General features: G+C 49.9%; 1 protein-coding gene across 1 annotated transcript in view; it reads right to left on the reverse strand.

The window, feature by feature from the left end:
- Nucleotides 1-531: 531 nt before the first annotated feature.
- Sdk1 (sidekick cell adhesion molecule 1) overlaps nt 532-21626 on the reverse strand; it is a 620720-nt gene continuing 599625 nt past the window's right edge. Inside the window, exons 42-44 of the mRNA XM_028756035.1 lie at nt 19893-20013; nt 13712-13841; nt 532-1136 (exon numbers count right to left, since the gene is read on the reverse strand). Coding sequence (XP_028611868.1) covers nt 882-1136; nt 13712-13841; nt 19893-20013 — 506 coding nt within the window. The 3' untranslated portion in view covers nt 532-881. The remainder of the gene's footprint in view (nt 1137-13711; nt 13842-19892; nt 20014-21626) is intronic.

The raw sequence follows: 21626 nt of genomic DNA on the forward strand, positions 1-21626 counted from the left end.
TAGTTTAAAAAAAGATAAAAAGGTTTAAAAAATACTCTGGTTCAACAATGCACACTTGCACTGCCACAAGCAACTGCAAAAACCACGCGTCTCCGCTCCTCTCTTGCTCAGCGGGGTGGGCTGTGTGCTGTGTTGTGTGGTCACCAGAAGGATCTGGCTGGCCTTGGATGGGCCTGGGAGGCCTCTAGAGCCAGTTGGGGCAGGGGCTTCCTGTTCTTGTCTAACTGTCGGCTTGAGAGTAGAGAGGAAGAGGAAGGGAAAAGGAAACCTCCAGGGTTACAGCCACCCTAATGAGGAGTCGCAGAGCTGAGCCCTCCGTGACTTGATGCCACTAGCGCAGTGGCCTCGCCCGGACCCTGCTGATAACCGGACAGAACCCAGGGAAGGGAAGAGCAATTCTCTGAAGCACAGACGAGAGCAGGTAGCCTTAAGTTGTCCTAAGATGGAGAAAGTGGTCCAGGCTGGCTGGTTCTCCAAAAGGAGGTAGAGAGAGAATTGGGCCGCGGATGCGATTTACCTGTCCCCCTCCACCATCCTGCCCACCCTCCCTCGCCATCCTGGATGGTTTGGAGGCCAGAGGAGCCTGGGGTGTGTCGAGAGCGCCCCCGCCTGCGGTGCCGAGCTATTGCACCAGGGAGATACCTTCTCTTAAAAAGAAAAGAAAACAAAGAAACCTGCTTCCTGCAGCGATGTTACAAAAAGCCATTTAAAAAAAAAACCTTCCTAAGTGAATCCTAGTTTTCACCAGTAGGTAAGATCGCTTATCAGAATTATTATTATTTTTTAAACAAAAAAATTCAGCTCAGTTATCGGAGTTGATTGTCTTAACAAAAATAGACTCCAGAAGTTCTGCACCCGTCTACCCTGATGGAGGCGTGATGTCACACGAAGGAGGAGAAGCCAGTGAGAGGGGCCCGGGCTCCGGGGCCAGCTGGTGTGTAGACTCCGCCCGCGCTCTGTGTGGTGATGACTGTGTGCAGGTGCGGGCTGGCTTCGGCCCCTGCCACCGCCTCATACCTGTGCGGTGCTGCGGCAGGGGGACGCCGCTTCCAAGAGTTGTAGTATGTGGGATCACTCATGTAGTGGTTGACGAAAGAGTGCTTGGGCAGGGCTTCCTCATAGTCTGAGTCAGAGGCCTGAGGACGAGACAGAGGGACAGTGTGAGCCACAGTGAGAGAGGGAGAAAGGGAGGGAGAAAGGGATACATTCATTAGTCACCCAGGGTGGGGGTGGCCTGAGAGTTACCTGTTGTTGTTGATATTCTCCCTCCCATAAGCTCAGGACAGGCCTATGTTATACCCCGCCCGGGGAGAGGGCTACCGAGTCCTCACACAGTCCATAAGTGCTAATGTTAAGGGTGGCGGTGAGGAGTCGCAGCCAGGTGCTGTGTCACTTATGGTAGTTGGAATGCAAATGTCCCGACAGGTTCATGTGTTTGAGCAACTGGTATCCAGTTGGTGGCGCTGTTCGGAGATGAGGTTTAGGAGATGGCATTGTTGGAGGCTTTGAGAGTTCCAGCCCCTGTCTGGCTCTGTGTCTGTCTCTCTCCATGCTTTGTGCCTGTGGTTCTAGGTGTGGCTCTCAGCTTCCTGTGGCAGCTGCCATGCCTGCCTGCTGTCATGTCTCTCGCCAGCACGGTGATGGACTCTATCCCTCTGGAACCATAATTGTTAGTAAACCCTTCTGTCTATATGTTGCCTTGGTCATTTTGTTACAGCGATAGAAAAGTAACAAATGCACGGACTGAGCTCCGGTCATCCCGGGGAAAGGAACCCTCGGCTTCAATTTAGAAAAGAATTTCCAGATGCGCTGGTGAGAAGCAGAGTTGGAGTTTGTTTTAATTTTATTTATTTATTTTTGTGTGGTGTGTGTGCATGTGTGTGGGCTTACATATCCATCTGCTCACGTGTGGAAGGCAAAGAAAGATGTTGAATGTCTTCTGGTTTTCTAGTCACCTTATTATTTTGAGACAGGGTGGATCTAAAACTTGTCATTTCTCCTTGACTGGCTGGCTTGCAAGTCACTAGGAACTCCCGGCTCTGCCCCCCGATGGTCCCACTGGCACATTCAGCTTTTATGTGGGTACTTGAAGTTTGGACTTGGGGTTTCCTGCCTTCACAGCAGACTATAGACAGCTACTCTTCCAGAAGACTAGCGTTTCATTCCTGGCACCCACAAAGCAGCTGATGATCATCTGTGACTCAATTCCCAGGGGATCTGACACCCATGTCTGACCCTTTGGGTGCTTCATGTCCATGGATACAGACATATATGGGATACAGCCATACACATACAAAAGAAAAGATTCATTTTTAATTATGCACATATGTATGTATCTCTGTGTTTGTGCGTGAGTAGATGCAGTTCCTGTGGAGTCCAGAAGAGGGAAGCAGACCCCTGGAAGTAGAGTTAGAGGTGGTTGTGACCTGCTTGGTGCAGGAACCAAAATTTGGTCCTCAGTAAAAACAGTTTACATGCTTTTAACCTGAGCCATTTCTCCAGCCCCTAAAAAGATATTTGCATATTCATCAGACACACCAGGATTAAGAGCAAGATGTGGGGGGTGGGGGTGGAGGAGACACCCTGAGAGCATGGTCCAGGTATGGGCTTCTCCAGAAGAATCGGTTTCTGCATCTTTATATTACCCCTGCATACCATTCTGCCTGGGCTGGATGCTGTTATCTTCAAAGGGTTGCTAAAGAAGATAGTGAAGTCACAGGTGGGTCCCCAGTGGCACCTGATAGGACTTCAACTGACAGGGGGTGCAGGATGGTGGAGCATCTTTTTTGAGATTCCCAGAAATGTCTGGGAAAGAAATGAGGCCCCACCTGAGATCATATTCATTCAGACTTTAGGCCTGGTTCATCGCTGTTTAATCTAACACATCTTTATATGTAAGGGCTATTGTCTCTGTGTTCACATGTTCCACAGTAAATGTCAATCAGGCTGGAATTCTCCATTCTCAGGGTGGGAGGCTTCGGGCAGACTGCAGAGTAGGGAGGCATGCTTTCCCCTTTCTGTCCTCTCCCCATGGTCGTCCTTTTCCTATTCTACCTCAGAACACACACCTATGAAGGACTGGCACGCTCCTGGCCTTTGATCTGCAAGACCAAGGTATGAGCTGCTGGGGGGAGCCGCCCTCAGTGGCCTCTTGCCATAGATCCACACTGTGTTCACAGAGGCCTAGAGTCTGCAGCAGTGGACGGTGCAGGGATGAACCAGTGCCTGCGCTTTCTCTGCTGTCGTGCTGAGACCCCAAGCGTCCTCCACTGCAGGTCTGAGAGCTCCACTGGGCTCCAGGAGACGCTAAGGATTTGAGGGTCTCCGTTCATTTTGTACAATATGCCAGCAGGATGGGTTAGCATCTATCAGTTAGCCCTCCCTCCTCCCCTTTCCTCCTCTTCCCTCCCTCCCTCCCTTCTGCTTTTTGAGAAAGATTTCACCATGAAACGTAGGCTGGCCTCTCTCTTGAGATTTCCATCCTCTTGCCTCAGCCTTTCAGGTTCTGGGATAAAAGGTGTGAGCCAAAACAATGTCTGGCTTAGTCTACGTGTTTTTTCTTAAATTAAGTAAAATTGTTTTCTCCTCTTTGTGTTGTCATGGGAAAGACGATGAAGGGAGGCTGGACTGGGCTTTACTGAGGCTTCAGGGCACTCCCAGTGGGACACCCTATCCTTCTGGACACATTTTTAGCCTCCACAGATCCAAGCGGGGACCCTGGGAAGCTACCTGGTGAGACCTGTGTCTGGCAGGCTGGACCAGCTGCCAAGAAGTTTTCTAGACTCCAGGAGCCCAAGCAGGCTCCTCATTGCCTCTGACACAAGGTATCGAAAGTCACTGATACATTAGCTGTATCTCACAGCTCTGCCTCCACAGAGGCAACTACAGTTTTGTCAGGAAGCAGGCATGGCGGCCCTGGCTTTGAGACAAGGCTTCTCACAGCAACACAACATCTCAGGGTCCTGGCCACTGCTATGCCTTGCCTGAGAGTCTCACCAGTCTGAGAGTGAATGACCCACACCAGTGCCTTGCTCTCTCTAAGGGAGCTGTATTCTGAGCTCCAGAGATGCTTCTGGAACTGTAAGAGCCTATGCAGCCCCTGGGTAGTACATAGAGGAGACCTTAGGAATTTTTGGGTACAAATCGAAAATGAGATTCTTAATTCTTACCCCAAAGTAACTGCAAGTGAGAGTTGGAGATTCTGGGGACACAAAACTCTCTGAGTGGGGGGGTACTAGGCATGACTGTGACTCCTCTGGGTTTTAGTTCCTCAAAGTTAATGTAAGAGTAGAGCTAAAATCTCACCTGGGAAGACGGTTACATAACTAGACCAACTGACTCACATAAGCCTCTGCATTTGCTCAGTAATCCTGAGGGGTGGGCACTGTTATTCTCACATAACAATAAATCATGAAGTTCAACAGGGGCTGCGCTGGTGGGACCCCACACTGGAGCCAGAACCCCAAGACATTTTTCACGGTGACATTCTAGGCAGTGGCTCTACCACTGAGCCACACAACAGCCCCTCACTGGGGGATTCTAGGCAGGGCCTCTACCACTGAGCCACACCCCAGCCCCTCAGCCCCTCACTGGGGGATTCTAGTCAGGGACTCTACCACTGAGTCACGCCCCAGCCCCTCACTGGGGGATTCTAGGCAGGGGCTCTACCACTGAGCGACACCCCAGCCCCTTACTGGGGGATTCTAGGCAGGGGCTCTACCACTGATCCACGCCCCAGCCCCTCACTGGGGGATTCTAGGCAGGGGCTCTACCACTGAATCACACCCCAGCCCCTTACTGGGGGATTCTAGGTAGGGGCTGTACCACTGAGCCACACCCCAGCCCCTCACTGGGGGATTCTAGGCAGGGGCTGTACCACTGAGCCATGCCCACATCCTCTCACTGGGGGATTCCCAGCAGATATTGTACTGTATATTATGCCCGTATGCCACAGGGACCAGGATTTGTGGCTTTCTCTAAGGTCTACCCTCCAGCTGTTTTCTAGAGGTCTTGAGGGTTAGAGGCAACGGTCTATGGAAACCGACACTGGAAGACAAGGAACAGGAGGAGGCAAAAGCAGGACTTTGTGGCTGTCTGCTCTGAGTTGAGCCTGTGCTGTCATCAGACACTGGCTTGGATTCTAAATGTCCTGAGGCTTGAGGAGAAGGACACTGAGATCCACAGAAGCGATCTCTTTTCTCCTGAGAACTTCACTGGGTCCCTAACATTGGGTGAAGGTAGTTTTTGTCCTCAGTTCCATAAACTGGGGTTAACTTTATTCTCCTCTGAGGTGGCATGGAACACTTGGCTCTGAGTCGGCCTCCTTATTTTCTCACTGGGAGAACTGAGATCCACAAATTCAAACGTGCTTCTCAAGCTCTGCCCATAGGGGAATCTCAGCCAATGGTAGTGGGAACAGAGTGCCTGATGACTCCCAGACATCTTCTGCCACTTCCATTGAAGACTGGGAGACTGAACTTATATGGGGTGGGTCTTGGCTCAAAAGAACCCAAGCGATGGAGGAGTCACCTACAGTAGTGGAACCGTGGTCTATAAATCCTGCCTGTAGATGTGTGTGAGATGAAGGAAATGCCATTTCACTTACAAAACACCTTAAAGACTCTAGTTAGGGATCAAATATGAAATGTCCCCAACAGGTTCATGTGTTTGAACACTTGGTCCTGCTGTTGGTGCTGTTTTGGGAGGCTGGAGAACCTTCTGGATGTGGAGCCCAGCTGATAGATGGAGGGTCACAGAGGAAGAACTTGAGGGTTTGAACGTCTCATCAAAGTTCTCTGTTCCTGGTCCATGGAGATGGAAAGAGTCCCATTGGTGGATGCTGTCATGTCTGTCCCACCACAACGGATATGACCTCAATGAGCCACAATAAACCTCCATCAGTAAGCTGTTTCTGTCAGGCATTTTGCCAGAGTGAGGGGAAGAGTGGCTTCTTATGTCCACCTCTGAGTACGTCATGAGCCAAAGCTGTAGGACCACACATAGAGAGAGAAGGCTCTGTCACTAAGGTTGGTGGTCACAAGGGGGCCAGGTAAGAGATGGAGATCTTCGTGGTCAGTTTTGTGGGGGTTAGAATCACCACATAAACAAGTCTCTGGACATGTCTTATGAGGGATTGTGTAGATTAGATTAACTGAGACAGAAAACCCAACCGAAATGTGGGTGGTCCATGGGGTCATAGCCAGAATAAAAAGCAGATGCAAGCTAAGTACCATAGTGCATCTCTCTGCTTCCCGACATAGCTGCAATGTGACCAGCGATTTCATGTTCCCGCTGCCAAAGACTACCCTGACAAGGAGACCGCGCTTTTGAACTGTGAGCCATTGCCCTGTATAGAGCCATGTCTCCGTTCCTGCATTTATGCCTGGATGACTTGAAAGGAAGCCACGCCACACAGTCATTGGTCCACAGGTTGGCAGGTGACTTATGTTGAGCCCATCTGAGAACAGTATGTGCCTTGCACTGACTAATCAGAGGTTTGCCCTGGGAGTCTGCGCAGTGCATGTGGCCTGAGAGACTGACTGCCAGTACAGTTTGATGGGCAAACTCATCCGAGGGAACTCTACCCTTGTGCAGAAAGCAACTTTGAAGAAAGGCTAAGACTCTCCACTTTGTTTCTTGCCCATCATTTAGAGGGAAGACATAGGACATCAGACAGGTGACTGGTGACATAGACTTCCACTTAGGCCTTGCTGTGGATTCCCTGATGAAAGTGACATCCAGGTATCGTCCTTCCTCCACTGCCAGCTCTATTTGTTCTTTATGTGACATTATTTTTAATGCAGATGTATTTAAGTGAGTGAGAATTATTGGCAAAAATGCATTACCACTGGGTTGGTCTGTTTTCCTCCCTCCCTCCCTCCCTCCCTCCCTCCCTTCTTCCCTCTCTCCTTCCTTCCCTCCTTCCTCTCCCCTCTCCTTTTCTTCCAAGTTGCCTGTGATGTGAAGTCTTGATTTGCTGGTTTCCCAGGAAACCATAGAGAGAAAGGAAGGTGGCTGAGCGCTGCCCCAGACTGACTGAGTTCCCGACAAGCTGCAGAGAGGGTCAGCAAGGTACCAGCAAGATAAAAGAGTGTTCCGCACTACCAGGGAACCAGTTAGGTACGGGGAGTCATTCTAATTAGCTAGACATGGAAGAATTTTGGAAACTGGTTTTGAGTTTTAAAAACATTTCTGAGGGGCAGCATTCGTGTGCAGTTTGTGTGTGTGTGTGTGTGTCCTATAGTTTTTGAGACAAGGTCTCTCACTGAAACGTGAGTTTGGTGATTTGATTTTACCAACAGGCAGGGTGCACCCAGGATCGTCTTGCCCCTGGCCACACCTGAACACTGGGATTCTACAGCACTGTGCATGGATTTTGTGAGTTCTGGGGATCTGAACTCTGGTCCCCATGCTTGCTCAGCAAACCCTTCAACTGCTAATCCCAGCCTGGAGCTCACCTATTTGGTAAGACCATCTAGCCAGTGAGCTCCTGGAATCCACTTGTCTCTGCCTCCCCAATGACAAGATCACAAGTTCTCACCACCACACTGCCTTTTATTCAGGTTCTGGGGATTGAACTCAGATCCCCATGTTTGTTCAGCAGGTGCTTTACTGAGTAGCTCCCCAGCCCCAGTGGCTCTTTCCTGAATCTCCACTCACTGTCTGCCCTGAGCACTGTTTCCAAAGGCTTGCAGGTGGCTGTTAGCAAAATTGGTTTCCCTGGTTAATTTGGCATCCCACTGGGAATGGCATCCTCTGAGGTCTCCACTCAGCCCACTCTTCTGGAAGTAGCTTTGTCTCCAGGCTGGATGTTTCTGACCTCCACAAGAGGTCAACACTATTTAGCTGTGATGGTTATTTTCTTAACACAGCTCTGGACCCATAAGTAGAGGTTGGCAGAAACACAGCCAAGTTACAGAAGTACAGACGAGGCATTCAGAGAGGCGGGCGAGTGGCAGGAACACTCAGGGTCGCTAGGCGATAGCATCCATCTGAATGCTGTAGTACTTACAAGTATGTCTGAGATTTTTTTCTATATATGGTTTCATTAGCCCAGGATGGCTTCAAACTCCCTATGCAGCTGAGGGTGCTCTTGAATGTCCCATGCCTCTACCTCCTGAGTGCTAATATTGCACATGTGCTGGGGATGGAACCCGTGGCTTCCTGTGTGCTGGGCAAGCCATGGGCCAACATTCCCAAGCCTAGAATATAGACCTAAAATGTTTCTCCTTCTTGGAAGTCAGTTTGAAGATTCAAATGGAAAACCAAGCATTAAGGATACCGTGTTATCTAGTGCTTTGCTGTAGGGTCATGTCAGTGGCTGACACCAGATGCACACAGGAAGGACAGTGTCCCTGTCTTTTCTAGAACCCCAAGAGAGGTGGAGGCAGAAATCCTAAGGCATCCCTTCTGGGAGTATCATCTTTCCTAGAACCTAGAGTCTCACTGGGAAACCAGAGGGAAGTACCGTTCCTGCCTAGGGCATAAAATCCATTTCCAGAAATGGAGAAAAGGCTGTGCCCACGGGGACACAGGGGCCTGTCAGTGTCCTGACACACATGTCACAAAACACACCATGGCTCTTTTTGTCACTCCAGAGAGAAATAAGAGGTTGATTCAAGTGAACTCAGCCATCTGCACTGGCCCTTCCAGGATGATCCAGTGGGTCCCTTGGCTAAGGTCCTTGCAATTTCCCTCAGTTCACTCACTCAGAAGACACAGCAAGACAAAGAACCTCAGTAAACAGACTGGCCAGGACTCATCCAGGAGCCAGGAAGCCCCAGAGGTCCTTAGCTGGCAGTCATGGGGTCTTCAGGTAGCTCCATAACCCAGGTTATTCAGGGTATTCAGGGTATTAGGAGGCTCCAGGGCTGGGGACTCAGGTCTTTGGAGACTGTGTGTTTATATTAGTTTATTGGCTCCTGGAAGTAAATGTTACTCCAAAGGACTTGTGAACCATGGGTTCACCTGGGGAGTGACAAGAGCGTGCTTTTCACATAGCATAGGGTTTGTGATGGGGCAGACAGTCAAGTTCCTAGGTCCTTGGCCTTCTCAGCTGTGCAGACGTGCCTCAGTGGTTCCCAGAGGCAGGTGTGGTAGGAGAGCGGAAACTTGGCCAGGTGCTCTGGCCAGCTCTTCAGTGAGTACTTTGAGAAAGCTTCCAAAACCTCCTAGCCCCGAGCATCCCATGTGGATGCTGTGTAGCTTTTACCTCCCAAACGAAACCTGTGCTCCTGGAGGGAGGCTCATTAAGACTCAAGAGGTACAGGAAACTCAAAAGAAGCAGGAAACTCCTGAAACTTACAAGATACCTGAGTCCCCTCTCCAATATCATATTAGCAGAAACAATTGCTGGGAAGAGAGAGGAGACCCTTCCACCTCCCAGGTTGGCTGCAAAGCACACGGGAGCTCTGGGGGTGCAGCTTTCCTGAGCTGTCACCCGTGTTGGGCTAGGCTTTGGCAGATACAGCTGTCTGTAAGGAACTCCAGTAAATTCATTGGTTCACTAAACTAGACTTGGGTGTGGTCATTTCTTTGGTCTCTCATCAGTGTCCTATCTGGGGTCAACAGACATTTGTTCATCTCTCCCCAGGAAGTCACAGGACCAAGAAAGGCAAACACCTTGCAGAATTCCTTTTAGTGGAATGGCGCTCCTCTACAGCATTCCTCCTCTCTGTGCCCCGCTTTCCTCACTGGCTTCTCCATGCTCACCCGTCCTTCTCTGCCTCTCTGTGTGTGTGTATGTAAATGTATGTGTGAATGTATGTATTTATGCATGTGTACATACACATGTATGTATTTATGCATGCATGTGTATATACATGTGTATTGATGTATGAATATGTGCATATGCGTGTATTTATATTTGTATGTGCATATACATAAATATGTATGTATGTATATTTCCTAGTTTAGTCCTTAGGCAAATCTTGTTATCTTTTAAATTTCTTTTAAATATCAGTTGAATTTGAATCCCAAACCATTTCATTCATTTGAGAGAAATAGACCCAGGCATATCCTATTAACCTATTTTTAAAATTTTAATTAATGAACCAATTCATTAATTAATTTTGAGATGAAGTCTCATGAATCCAGGCTGGCCACAAGTTTGCTATGTAGCCATGCAGCTATGACCTTAAAATTTTGATCCTCCTGCCTCCACCTCCCAAGTGCTGGGGTTATAGGTGTGCATCACCATACCTTGTTCTTGCAGCCCTAGGAATGGAACCCAGGACTTCATGGTTGCCAGGCAAACACTCTACCCATTGGGCTGCATCCCAGCCTTCATTGGCCCATTTGGAGAATCATTTTATGAGCAGATATAAATTTGAGAATTCTTGAATTCAAGTTAGGTTGATGTAGGACAGGACAGCCACTATGTAGCACTGGGCTAGAGGAGCTGGGGGTGAGAGAGATGGGGCGAAGATGGGCTCTGGAGACCTGAGGTACCTAGTGCCACTTTCTGCCTGCTGGAGAACCTCAGAAGAATGACCCACGCACAGGGTGGACACCAAGTGCATGGAGAATGACTGACGTGAGGCCTGGCCCACAGTAAGAGTTCAGAACCAGGAAGTGATGTGTGCCAATTGTAGGGAACTCTCCACATAGACAGCTGTCACCACACAGAGTCACCACAATGACAAACACTGCTGGAACAGTGGGCCAGCAGCTAAGGACCGATGTCGGGCTCTGTCCACAAGACCTGGCTCTATCTGTGGAGATGGGAAGCCTGCTGCAATGCTGTTCTTTGAAGAGCAACTACCATGAGGTGACACTGTCTGACCTCAGCCCAGAAGAGGCAGGCCTGTTCCCGCAGGCTTTCCATGACAGCCCTGCAGCAGAGACAAACACATCTTGCACCTCTCCAGACGTGAGCACTGCTGCTTGCTGTTTGCTACTCACAGGTTCCGCTCGAGCCTGAGGCTATGTTACAGACCCAGCATCCTTTGTAAACAGATCGTGTAAGGTGAGGCTCAGCTGGACCTCGCCAGCGCCCACCCACTGCCTGCTCACTGGAGTTCGTATATAAGCTGCAATTGAAAAGGAGCTGTTTCATTGAGCCCTGGGGTTCAATAAGGCCCAAAATCAGGTCAAGAATGAAGGTGAGGGTGTACTTTAGATTAAATATTGATTTAGAGGTGCATGCTGAGAGGGAGTCAGGCATATGTGTATAGCAAATGGCCTGTGGTTCTCGCTCCTCTTGAGGCTTACAAATAGGACCCTTGGGGACACCCGGAGGAACCGTTGATTGGCCGCTTCATGCTGGCCAGTGTCACAGAGGCAGGGGGTGCTAACACCTCCTGGAGTTCCCTACCTGCTGGCTTTCCCTGTTGAAGCTCCCTTTTGCATGTATGGGACACACTCTGCTGGGTAAAGTGTCTACCCAGTGGGGAGCAAACAGCCTGAGATAGGCAGGCCTTAGGGCCCAGGAGTACAGTGGGGGCTGATGACCCTGTGGGACCCCATATCCCTGGTCACTGGTTGGATTGCTCAGTGAATTGGGGTAAGTGACACATGTCTAGCCTGAGTTTTCCTTAATCCATTAACTGGTCCATAAGGCTGTGTGTGAATCCCCTCTTACACGCTAGGAGGCTACAGCAGGAAGCTCCTCCCGAAGATGAGGTGACTAGGGGTGGGGTGGGGAGATGGGGAGGGAGGAGTAGGAAGTGCTACTATGGGGTGGACATGGGGTGTCTACTTTTTAATTTTATGATTTTTAGTGTGTGTGTGTGTGTGTGTGCTGGAACAAGAGTGAGCAGGTACACATGTGCACGTATATGTTAGGCGACGTGCTTCTCTCAGGCAGGTTCCCTTACTGGCCTGCAGCTCACCAGTCAGCTGGACTGCCTAGCCAGCAAGCCCCAGAGATCTGCGTCTCTGCCTCCCCAGTGCGGGGATTACAGCACATACTGCCACATCTTGTGTTTTGCATACGTGCTGGCGATTGAACTTAGGTCCCCACTTTATCCACTAAGCCATCTCTGCAGTCTCAGGGGTGGTGTAGAGTTCTACTTTCTATCAGTCCCGTAAGCTCAGGCCCTCTGCCATTCTAACCAAGATCTAGAATACACCAGAGAATAACAGGTTCATCTCTAAAGAAAGCGGCACTTCCAGTGTCCACTCTGGGCTGCTGGCGCCCCTTGGTGGACCATCCAGTGCCACTCTGGGCTGCTGGCGACCCCTGGTGGACCATCCAGTGTCCACTCTGGGCTGTTGGCGCCCCTTGGTGGACCATGCCTTTCGATGGACTGGGAGAAGTAGAGCGTGGTGGTTTGAATAAGAATGCCCCTATAGGCTCATAGTTTTGAATGCTTACTCAAATGGAGTGGCATTACTTGGGAGGGATTAGGAGGTGTGGCTTTGTAGAAGTGGGTGTGCCATTTTGACAGGAAGTCTGTCACTAGGGGTGGGCTTTGAGGTTTTCAATGCCTAAGACAGGCCCAGTAGCTCTCTTTCTTCCTTCTGTCTGAGCATCTGGGTATAGAACTCTCAGCTACGTCTCCACCTCCGAGTCTGCCTGCATGCTGCCAGGCTTCCCCCATTCTGATAACTAAACCTCTGAAACTGTGAGCAAGCCCCACTTACATACTTTCCTTCATAAGAGTTGCTGTTGTGGTGGTATCTCCTTATAGCAATAGAACACTCTCCAAGACGCGGAGTGTGTGAGAACCTGGGGATGGGTGCTGGGCCCACACCTGTGCTCTGTCTTGCAGGGTGTCCTCTGCTCAGGGAACACTGTGGTCTTGCTCATCTCTTACCCCAGCCCTGAGATTTAAGAAGTAGGACCTGATATCCAGTGAACAGGCTGGTAGCATTTGCTCTGTCTGTATGTGTGGGAGAGATTGATTGGCCCATGGAGGCCATCACTATGCGCTTGTGTAGTGAGGCTGTGTCCTTCAGGTTGGACATGACTGTCACCATGACATCTTAAGACTGAGTTCATTAGCAGTCTCTCATGGAGGAAGCTGGAGAGCTCACAACAGATACGAGATCTTCTAGGGATCCTCATCAGGGCCCTCCATGTCCTGAGACTCTTTAGAAGATAGGCAGTTGACTGGGAGTGGGGCTCCTTGGTGGGGGGTGAAGCTGTCTGAGAGTCATCTGGACTCATGTAAGGAACCCCAATAAGGTCACTGGTTCATACAGTGGTTTAGATCAAGTGCCAACTTGACAGGGCCTAGAATCACACAGGAGGCAAAAGTATCTGTGAAGAAGTTTCTAGATCAGGCTGGGAATGTAGGCGGTGCCATTCCCTAGGCTGAGGTCTTGGACTGAACAATAAGGAGAGAACAGTCCCTCTGCTTCCTGACTATGGACTCAGTGTGGCCAGTTGCCTCCTGCTCCTTCTCTGTGCCTTCCCACCATGACGGGCTGTTCCTCCGAACTGTGAGTCAAATAAGCTCTGCTTGACTTAAGTCTCTCTCAGATCTTTTGTCACACCAACAAGAGAAGGAATACAGTCCATCACTTGACTTGGACGGAATCTTTCTTGGGTCTGTTGGTTGGTACTTCCCTGTCTGTGTGCATAGATGTTGTTTTCCATCTCTCAGGAAAAGCTATGCAACCACTCAGATCTATGGCTTCCCTCCTCTACAGTGGACACTCCGCCATCGGCTCTGCCCATCCCACGGTGACTGCGAGACCGAAATGAGATGAGATGTGGAATCAGAAGGCTCATGGAGCAGGGATTGGAAGCAGGCATGGTACTGACCTCGGATTCCGACCCATCCACCGACTTCTCCTTGAGGTTCACACTCTCCGTCAGCACGGCGCCATTGTACTTGTTGCAGATGTCCTCGTCAGAGTAGTGCAGACCTCCGGGGCTTGGTCGGGGTGGGGATCTAAAATGGGAAGATGCCACAAGTTATTCTGGACAAAGAATACTCCCCTTGGGGTGGGACTCCTAGGCTGCTGTCTGGCCTGGCTCACACGGGAATAGGAGGAACACATTCCAGTGCTGGCACAGTATGTATTATGACTGATCTCCAAGCATTGGCTATCTGTGATTCTACAGCCTGTAGGCTTCAGGCATGGTGCAAGGTTGGGGCACTAGGGACAAGCTGTCCTGATCAAGTAGGACTCTTAACAAGAAGGGCATGTGAGGTCTGGGACAGTGGGAGGTGCAGAGAGCACGGAACTCTGGGAGACAGAGGAAGGATAGTATGTACTGGCTGGGGATGAGGGCAAATCTGTGGGGAAGAGGCCTCACATGTCAGGAGGAGATTTGTGGATTGTCTCCTGCGGATGAGTGGGTATTAGGGAGGTGTGCCCTAGCCTGGGCTCCCACTCTGCTGGGGCACAGGACACAAAGCCAGGGACCCAGAGCAAGGAGGCTCTGAGGTATTAGCTCTCACTGATTGACAGAATCCTTAGCTCAAACACTGCTCCCAGTCATATCCAGGCCATAACTGTAGGCAGAGCTGCCCGTGTCTGGTTTGTAACTAGTGGGCTATAGGGACGACTGTGATCATATTACATTACGGAGAAAGGGTGGGGCCATTGTTTCTGTCACAATCATATGACATTGTATGAAGAAGGTCATCGTGGCCAGCTGGAGATAGACTGTGAAGCATGGCCAACTCTTTCATTTGTACCGTGTATGTGTGCATTTCTCCATGTGTGTGGATGCACATGCATGCATTTGGAGGTTAGAGGTTGATGCTATGTCTCCCTCAGTGCTCATCACCTTGTTTATGGAGGCAGTGTCTCTCACTGGATCCAGAGCTCTCTGACTCAGCTACTCTAAATCATTCTCATAATGCTTTAAGTGAGTTTATATTTTCTGTTGGTCTTCATCCGTAGCTGTCCTCAGCTACATACAGACCTCTGGTGGCAAACGAGACAGACCCAAAAGGAACTCCTGCTGGCTTTGCAGGAAGAAACACATGCTGTGGGTGGCCTCTGGGAGCCCCTAGTCTATGGCAGGAAAAGGTCAGTTCTAAGTCACAGGGGGCACACAGACACACTCAGCCAAGAGCTGGCGTGAGCTTGGAAAAGAACTCTGGCCAGTTGGAGTCTTACCTAGGAACAAAGTCCAGTGGCATAAGGAGTATAGCCATGGGTGGCACTAGGAGGTGACCAGCTGGGCTGGGGCAGTTTCTACCCTGTGAGATGTGTGCTGTAGTGTGGTCATTTGTCATATGGCAATGGGAGACAAGCACACCCTGCACTCTACAGCTTCCTGTCTTGTGTCTTTTTATTAGTTTTTAAACATTACTTTCATGTTTAGTATGTGCACTTGGGGCTTCATGTTTGCATGTGTGCATGCATGTGCTTGCGTGTGTTCCTGCATAGAGAATCAGGCTTCCTCAATTGCTCTCACTGTGTCTATATATGAGGCAGGGTCTCTCAGTCGAACCCAGAGCTCACTGATAAGGTTGGTCTGGCTGGTAGCTTGTTCCAGCGATCCCTTGATGTTGCCTTAAGAGACCTGGAGTTACAGGTAGGCCACCATTCTGCCTGACATGCGCATGGGTTATGGAGATCTGAATTCGGGGCCTCAGGCTTTCATGGCAGGTGCTTTAAGTGCTGAGCCATTTCTCTAGCTCCCTGGTTTATTTTTATAGATGGAGACATCCTGACCTGAGGGAGACTCTGTGCTCACAACTGATGCATTGTTAAGTGAGTCGGGATCACGTGCATCTGTTTCCGACCTGGGCTCTTCAGGGGCCTCTGTGACTGTGGTCAGCCAGACAGCCAGGTCCACTCTTAGATGCCTTCCCTATGTGCAGGACCTTCAGGCTGAAGACAGCGTGCAAGGCTGCATGATGGACTGCAGGCAGATGACATTTACACTGTCAGGAAAGTCACGCTCAGTGACCTGAGCATGAGAAAGCCATTCCCAGTGACTCTGGCATCCTGGCCATCATGACTCCTTTAGCGTTGGCTCTGTCTTAGTTTCCCCAAGGAAGGCCCATGAAAGGTTCAAGAGATTCTTTTAAAAATATTTATTTATTTTTTAATGTGTGTGTCTGTGTGCTTGCATGTACATGCGTCATGCATATGTGTGGAGGCCCAAGAACAACTTAAAGCACTTGGGTTTCTCCTCCACCATGTGTGTCCCAGGACCTGAGCTCAGGTCACTAGGCTTGGTGGCAAGTGCCTTTACCTGTGGAGCCATCTTTCAGGGCTCTGGGCATCTGTTTTCTCCACCGCAAAAATGGTTTATTTTGGGAACGTCATTTGTCATCTAACCATTTTGATTAATCTGTGGGGTTTTGTTTTTTTAAATTTAAGGCACTACAATGGTGCCTTCCCACATAAAAGCAGGCACTTGGCCAGAGAGCTTTGAACCAACTGTGCTTCTCTTAGCATTTTTTTATTTGTGTGATATTTTATGAATGTGTTCACACACATGGCCCATGTATACACATGTGGGAATGCATATGGAGGCCTGACGTGGATGCCAGTGTCGACCTTAATTGCTTTCCACATTAGTTTTGAGATACTGTATGTTACCAGTTTGGCTAGCCTAGCTGGCAAGTGTCACCCCAACAATCCCCATCTCTACCGCCCAGTGCTGGGGCTACAGATCTGTGCCCTCATGCCCTCATGTGTGTGTTGGGGATCTGTACTCAGGGCTGTGTGTGCACGGCAGGTGCTTCACCCACTGAGCTAGCCTAGTCTCCTTCATTCTTCTCTGAGACAGAATTTTGCCATGTAGCCCAGGCTGGGCTCACACGTACAATTCTACCTTAGGCCCTAAGTATTTAGATGACAGGCCTTTGCCATCATGGCTCATTATAAAGGTATGTGAGAGTTCAGCTGGAGCAGTGGTCTGGGTTACCCATTGTGACTCGTGTAACCTACAGGCCTTGTTCCTGGGGCCCTGGAAACATGCAGGCTGACTGTAAGCAGTACCGGGCTCTTTGTTCCCTCGCACCCGTGAACCCAGGGCTGCTGAGAACAAAGGGCCAGTCTCCCTCTCTGACCCAATTTCACATTATTGTGGCTCTCTGTGGGCTAATGGTAGTTCTCAACCCTGTGAGAGAGTTCAGGACTCTCAGAGAGGCCAACTGTCATGGATGAAAGTGAGGCCTTCCCTCCCCAGGGCTGTGTGAGCTGCGGAGCAGCTAAGATGAGACCCTCTGGCTGCTTCAGACCATCCAGTGTCAGCCTGACCTCCCTCAGATAGCTGAGTGACAAGGTGGCACTTGGCTCTGGAGACATGGATACGGACCGAAGACCTGACCTTCCCTCTGCAGAAACTGCCTCAGTGACTGAGGGTCAGATACCTGGGGACTTACTGTCTACACTATCCATCCTTCCAAATCCTCACACAAAGCTATTGTTCTGAGCTGGGCCAAGGGACCTCAGGAACCTAGCAGCCATGTGGGTGTGTTCCTACACAGAGCCACTGAGGCTGCTTGAACAGAGGGTGGATGAAAGGCTCTCAGCCTTCTCTGTCCAGGTAGCTTAACTGGAAAAAAATCAGAAAAGGTGTTTCTGTTCTGTACTGGGAATTGAATCCAGGGCCTTGTACATAATAGGCTTACTGTACCATGTCATTATTGAGTCATGCACCCAGTCACGCTGTAGAGTCTAGCCAAATGCCACTGATGATTTTTTCCCTAAGCCCTCATTGAGGGGTTCTAGGCAGGGGCTCTACCACTGAGCCACACCCCAGCCCCTCACTGGGGGATTCTAGGCAGGGGCTGTACCACTGAGCCACACCCCAGCCCCTCACTGGGGGATTCTGGGCAGGGGCTCTACCACTGAGCCACACCCCAGCCCCTCACTGGGGGATTCTGGGCAGGGGCTCTACCACTGAGCCACACCCCAGCCCCTCACTGGGGGATTTTAGGCAGGGACTCTACCACTGAGTCACACCCCAGGCCCTCACTGGAGGATTCTAGGCAAGTGCTCAGTTCCTCACTGGGAGATTCTAGGCACATGCTCAACTGCTTACCTACATCTTCAACCCTCTCTTTATTTTGAGACATGGTCTTACTCATTTGTCAGGCTGGATTTCAACTTCATAGTCCAGGCATACCTTAAACTTGCACTCCTCCTGCCTCAACCTCATGATTACCTGAATGACAGGACAGCTCCAGTGCACCCTGCTGGAAAGGCTTTCTCAGCCAACACCTGCACATCCTATCCAGCTTTTACAGCAGCTCCATGGGAGCCACAGGCTCTCATCTTGCTGAGATCAGGCATCTGTGTTTCTCTTGATAGAGAACTCCTTAGGGATATTCCTTCGTGGGTCAAGATTTTCCAACTTTACTGAAAAGTAATTTCCTGTTTACCTAGGCAGTGCGGGAGCTTAACTGGAGGACTGTCCACCCTTGGGCAGTGAGCCTCAAGACAAGGATCTTCTCAGAAGTAGGAAGGGGTTTGCAGTGGGGGTGGAAGCCAGCAGAGGTTAAAGGTTAAAGTTCCCTGTGAAAGCCCCTCTTGGTCTTGACATGTGTGAGTACTTTTTCACGTTTCTCTGATTCAACAGGAGAAACTGAACTTGCAGTAGACAAGTGAAATAGAAAGGCAGAACTGGGTACCACTGGCTTCCATTTCCTGCCCCAAGGAAGCTAGTGAGGGGGTGGCAGCCCACTGTGCTCTGGCTGGGGACCAAGTGGAGGAGTGGTTGGGCCCTGCTTCCTCCAAAGATGAGCGCTGGGCCTCAGTGCCCTCCAAACAATTCCAGTCTCTGAGTGGCAGAGGACAAAGCATTGTGAGGCACAGTGAGCTTGTGGCTGAGGTCTTTGCCTCTGACGCTGTGTGAGCCCCACTCTCTGCAGTGAAAAGCAGATTTGTACTGAAACTGGCCTTGTGGAAAGCAACACCTTAACACTGGAAAGCCCCATGGTCTGTGTGAAGGTGCATGTGTGTGTGTGACAGTATGCACACATGTGTGTATTTGTGTGTATGTGTGTGTTCATGTGTGTGAGTGCAGTTGAACATGCCAGGGCACATATGTGGAGGACAACTTCTGGTGTTGGCCGTTGCCCTCTGTCTTGTTTGATACAGACACTGTTGGCTGCTGGCCCATGAACCTTTGGGGATTCTCCTGTCTCTGTCTCTCATCTCATCACAGGGGTGCTAGAGTTACAGACTCACGTTGCTTTAAATGGTTTCTGGGGATTCAAACTCATGTTTGCAGAAAGGACTTTACATATTGAACCATCTCTCTAGTGTCTGCCTTGTAATTATTTTTTCTTTTGAAATAGGGTCCCACTAGCCTGGAACTCTGCTAGCTGGCCAGCAGACTCCAGGAATCCTCTCAGCTGTCAGTGGGATTGGCAATACACACATGCATCTGGTCTCTCCTCCTGGGTTCCAGAGTGAATTCAGGTGCTTATTCTTTATGGCAAGCCCTTTACTGACTGAGCCATCTCCTCAGACCTGCTTTGTATAGTTGTAGTGGAGTCTCAGAATATTTAGGGTCAAAAGCCAGGTCAAGGCCACCTTCTAATTCCAATTTGGGACACTTACTTCCTGCTAAAGCTGGCAGGAGGCGAAGAGCTAAGAGCTTTTGGAGGATGGGGGAGGGTCACACCTGTCTTCTCTTCCAACCACATCTGGAAGAGCTGTCTGTGTCCCTGAGGGGCAACTTGGAAAGCAGGGAGCAGTGACAATTATAAAAAAGCCTTCCATCTAGGAGGCATGTCAAGCTTGGTGTAGTCTGTGATGAACTGGAAAGTCCCTGACCCAAGGAGAGACAAAGCCTAGAGGTTGCTAGGTGTCCCCAGTCTATGGCCTCTTGCATGAGGCCCTGCTTCCTTTTGGCATCTCTAATCCTTTTGCTGTCTGAACCCCAGATCTAGCACTGCCTGGTATCAGGAGCAGGCTCATCAGTGAGCTGTGCTCTGAACTGTTCCACTGTGGAATCAGTTTAGCGGGACCTGTGGAAGCGGACACATGGCAGGCATTCAGTGGTCAGTACAGCCTCCTACCTGGTTCCATTCTTCTTTGAGAAGGTGCTCTTGACATTGAGATGTCGGCTGTTGAGCTCCAAGGCGGCAAACCCTCCGTTATCCAGGGTCACTGTCTCCTCCATGTTGGAGATGCCCTTACCTAGAGCGGGTAGGGAAAGCCAGCAGAGTCTTAGTCATGAGTCCGCCGCAATGACACAGGGGTGGGCCAGTCAACACCTCAAGCGCCTGTGTTCTGGTCACATGTGACCCCCAGAACCACAGGGCACCAGCCTCAGTGGGAGAGGCAGTTGCTAGCGGAATAGTCATATTAGCATTGCAGTGTTTATCTTGCCTGGTGTCACAATGCTAGTATCCTGGCCAATATCTTATGAAACTGTGCTCGGAAAGCATACCCTCATTAGAAGCTGGGGAAGTCTCACAATCATGTAATGAAACTGGAAGTTAAAAACCATGCTTATATGGGTAAGATAGGTAAAGACAGGACTTCCTTTAGATGGTGATAGAGATGTCCCAAACAGATAGTGGTGACGGCTCTCTGCATTAACTGGAAAATTATGGGCGGTTTTTGTTGTTGTTTTGGTTTGTTTGTTTTTTTGAGATAGGGTTTTTCTGTATAGCCCAGGCTGTCCTGGAACTTGCTTTGTAGACCAGGCTGGCCTCGAACTCAGAGATCTGCCTGCCTCTGTAGTGTGTGTCATCACTGCCCAGCCCAAACTATAGACTTTAAAATAAATCTACAAAAGTGTGTCTGTGAGGGTTAAACTTTAAAATAAGTGTATTTATCTAGTGTGCTTCTCTGTGTGGGTGTGCATGTCACAGTCCCTGTGTGGTGGTCAGAGGACAACTTTCAGAAGTTGAGTCTCACCCCACCATGCAGGCCCTGGGAATTAAACTTGGGTCTTTGGGCTTGGAAGCAGGTGCCTTCATCTGCTGGGCTACCTCTTCGGCCTGATGTGATAGTCAATCTTAATTGACAATTTATTGGAGATAACCCAAGAGATAAACCTCTGGTCATGTCTGTGGAGAGTTTTCTGGAGTATGCTAAGCTCCATATAACACTGGGGTTATAGACACGGGCACTGCTATGCCTAGATCTTATGTGGGTGTTGGGGACTTGAACTCAGATCTTTATGCTTGTGCTGCAAGCACTCTTACTCCCTGAGTCATCTCTGTAGCCCCCACTGGGGAAGTTTGCACTAGCACATGTACTCGGCGCTCAGATTCTGTCTTCTACCTTTCCAATGTTGGCTGAGAGATTCTTTGAGGGTGAGGATTTTATGTGGTATGTTCTCAACTGTCCTGCTGCCCCTAGGGCTGTGTCTCACACACAGCCCTGCCTAAGACATAATAAGGTAAGGCATATGTTCACTCTGAGAGGACTCCCTGTGATGGGCACTCTACGCCTTCCATGCCGGAGGCTGAGAGAGAAAAGCCCATAGATCCAGTAAATGGATGTTAACTTTGCCTCTGCTCGGGCATGTGACTTGATGGGTGTTGGGCAGGTGAGAACAACATGAGGGGCTGGCATGCTTCTGCCAGGAGACAAGTAGCACATGAAAAGGCTTAAGTCTCTCCATGTCACCCTCTGGGACAAGCTCCACCCTTACTTAGGCTTCGATTAGGTTGTTAAATTATGCCTGAGGAGGAGGCTGGGTATTGGAAGTCTGATGTGTCATTCCTAGTCTGTTTTCCAGATGGAAGAGAGGAGAGAGAGAGAGAGAGAGAGAGAGAGAGAGAGAGAGAGAGAGAGAG

The sequence above is a fragment of the Grammomys surdaster genome, unplaced genomic scaffold, assembly GCF_004785775.1.
Source record: "Grammomys surdaster isolate TR1022 unplaced genomic scaffold, NIH_TR_1.0 126109, whole genome shotgun sequence".
NCBI classification, from domain to species: domain Eukaryota; kingdom Metazoa; phylum Chordata; class Mammalia; order Rodentia; family Muridae; genus Grammomys; species Grammomys surdaster.